This window comes from Aplysia californica, unplaced genomic scaffold (assembly GCF_000002075.1).
Source record: "Aplysia californica isolate F4 #8 unplaced genomic scaffold, AplCal3.0 scaffold00838, whole genome shotgun sequence".
NCBI classification, from domain to species: domain Eukaryota; kingdom Metazoa; phylum Mollusca; class Gastropoda; order Aplysiida; family Aplysiidae; genus Aplysia; species Aplysia californica.
In genome coordinates this window covers 180,483-181,723 of record NW_004798108.1, presented here as the reverse complement: position 1 = coordinate 181,723, position 1,241 = coordinate 180,483, and the positions used below count along the sequence as shown (strand labels likewise).

Genomic DNA, 1,241 nt, shown 5'->3' with positions numbered 1-1,241 from the left:
TCTCTCTCTCTCTCTCTCTCTCTCTCTTTGAGTTTGTTATTCTTTGAATTTTCTCAGGCATGACATCGTGTTCAGCGGCTGTTGGCGTGGCTATAGGCTACGTGGTTGGAGGTCAGACCTTAGACTTGTTTGTTGATATAGGAGACGGGAGTACAGGGTAAGTGCTCTTGGCTTGTTGGTTAATGATGAGAAGATGTATATGCGTGAGTGTGTTTGTGTGTATATCTATGTTTGTCTGACTAAATGTGTATGTGTGTGTTCATATGTGTGTTTGTGTGTGAGTTTGAAAGAGAAAGGGTGCTAAAGAGTAACGACGCTGTGAGGGAGGGGGAGGTATTAAATGTCAAGATGTCTTGTAGCTTCTGTTGTGGCCGAAGCAGATGCTTGACTTTCGCAAAGGTTTGTTTAAATTGAGAAAGAGCAGCGCAATCGCCAGACTCACTCTCTTACCTAGGTACGACGTATCTGTTGGCACGATAAAGGCAAGGAGATCAGATTAGTATCTAGGTGCAAAAGGTTGTCAGAATGCCATCCATATTGAAAGGCAGACTGCCAAGAGGTACCATCAGAGCCTTGTTGTCCCAGTTAACTAGGGTTTGAGGACCTGGGCCAAGAAACCATACTCGGTGGTCACCTGACGCCGCAGAAACCAAGCCAGTATGACAGTCTATGGCCATCCGCCCTGGTTGCTTACCATTGGCCTGCCGCCACCAACTTTGAAGCTGCTGCCGGGAAGAAAGATTGGATCTTCATCTTTTACATATGACATACATCATATTGCGCACCGCTACCGTGGGTAACTGCGAAAGCCACTCAGGTGGTTCACTGAAATCCTCTAGCATGTGGGCAGTTAAAGCTCAGTGAGCCTCAACCGCACATACCAATGAGGTATGTCCGGGCACAATGCTCCCCCCCCCCCACAACCTTCCACCTGTCATGCCACAACACCAGTCCATGCAACAGGTTGTACTGAGTTACATGTTATAAGTATAAGGAATCTTTCCTGATTTAACCCTATATAATTTTACCTTTCTTTTGATCGCTAGTACATACATATACACGAACATACATGCACATTCAAAGTCATATTGATTTATTTTCACTTCATGAGGTTTGCATCGCTAACAAAATCTTAACTTAGATACTTAAACGTAAAAACACACAGCCATGCACGAACGCACACACCACTCCCCCTCCCCTCCCCATCCCATCCCCCACCCTCTCTCTCATTCTCTCTCTCT

General features: G+C 45.7%; 1 protein-coding gene across 1 annotated transcript in view; it reads left to right on the top strand.

Moving 5' to 3' along the window:
• Positions 1 to 1,241, top strand: part of LOC101864261 (solute carrier organic anion transporter family member 4A1) — a gene marked incomplete in the record, with an annotated part of 19,034 nt that overhangs the window by 9,742 nt on the left and 8,051 nt on the right. The window contains 1 exon segment of the mRNA XM_013088934.2: positions 58 to 157. Within this exon segment, the coding sequence (XP_012944388.1) occupies positions 58 to 157 (100 nt within the window).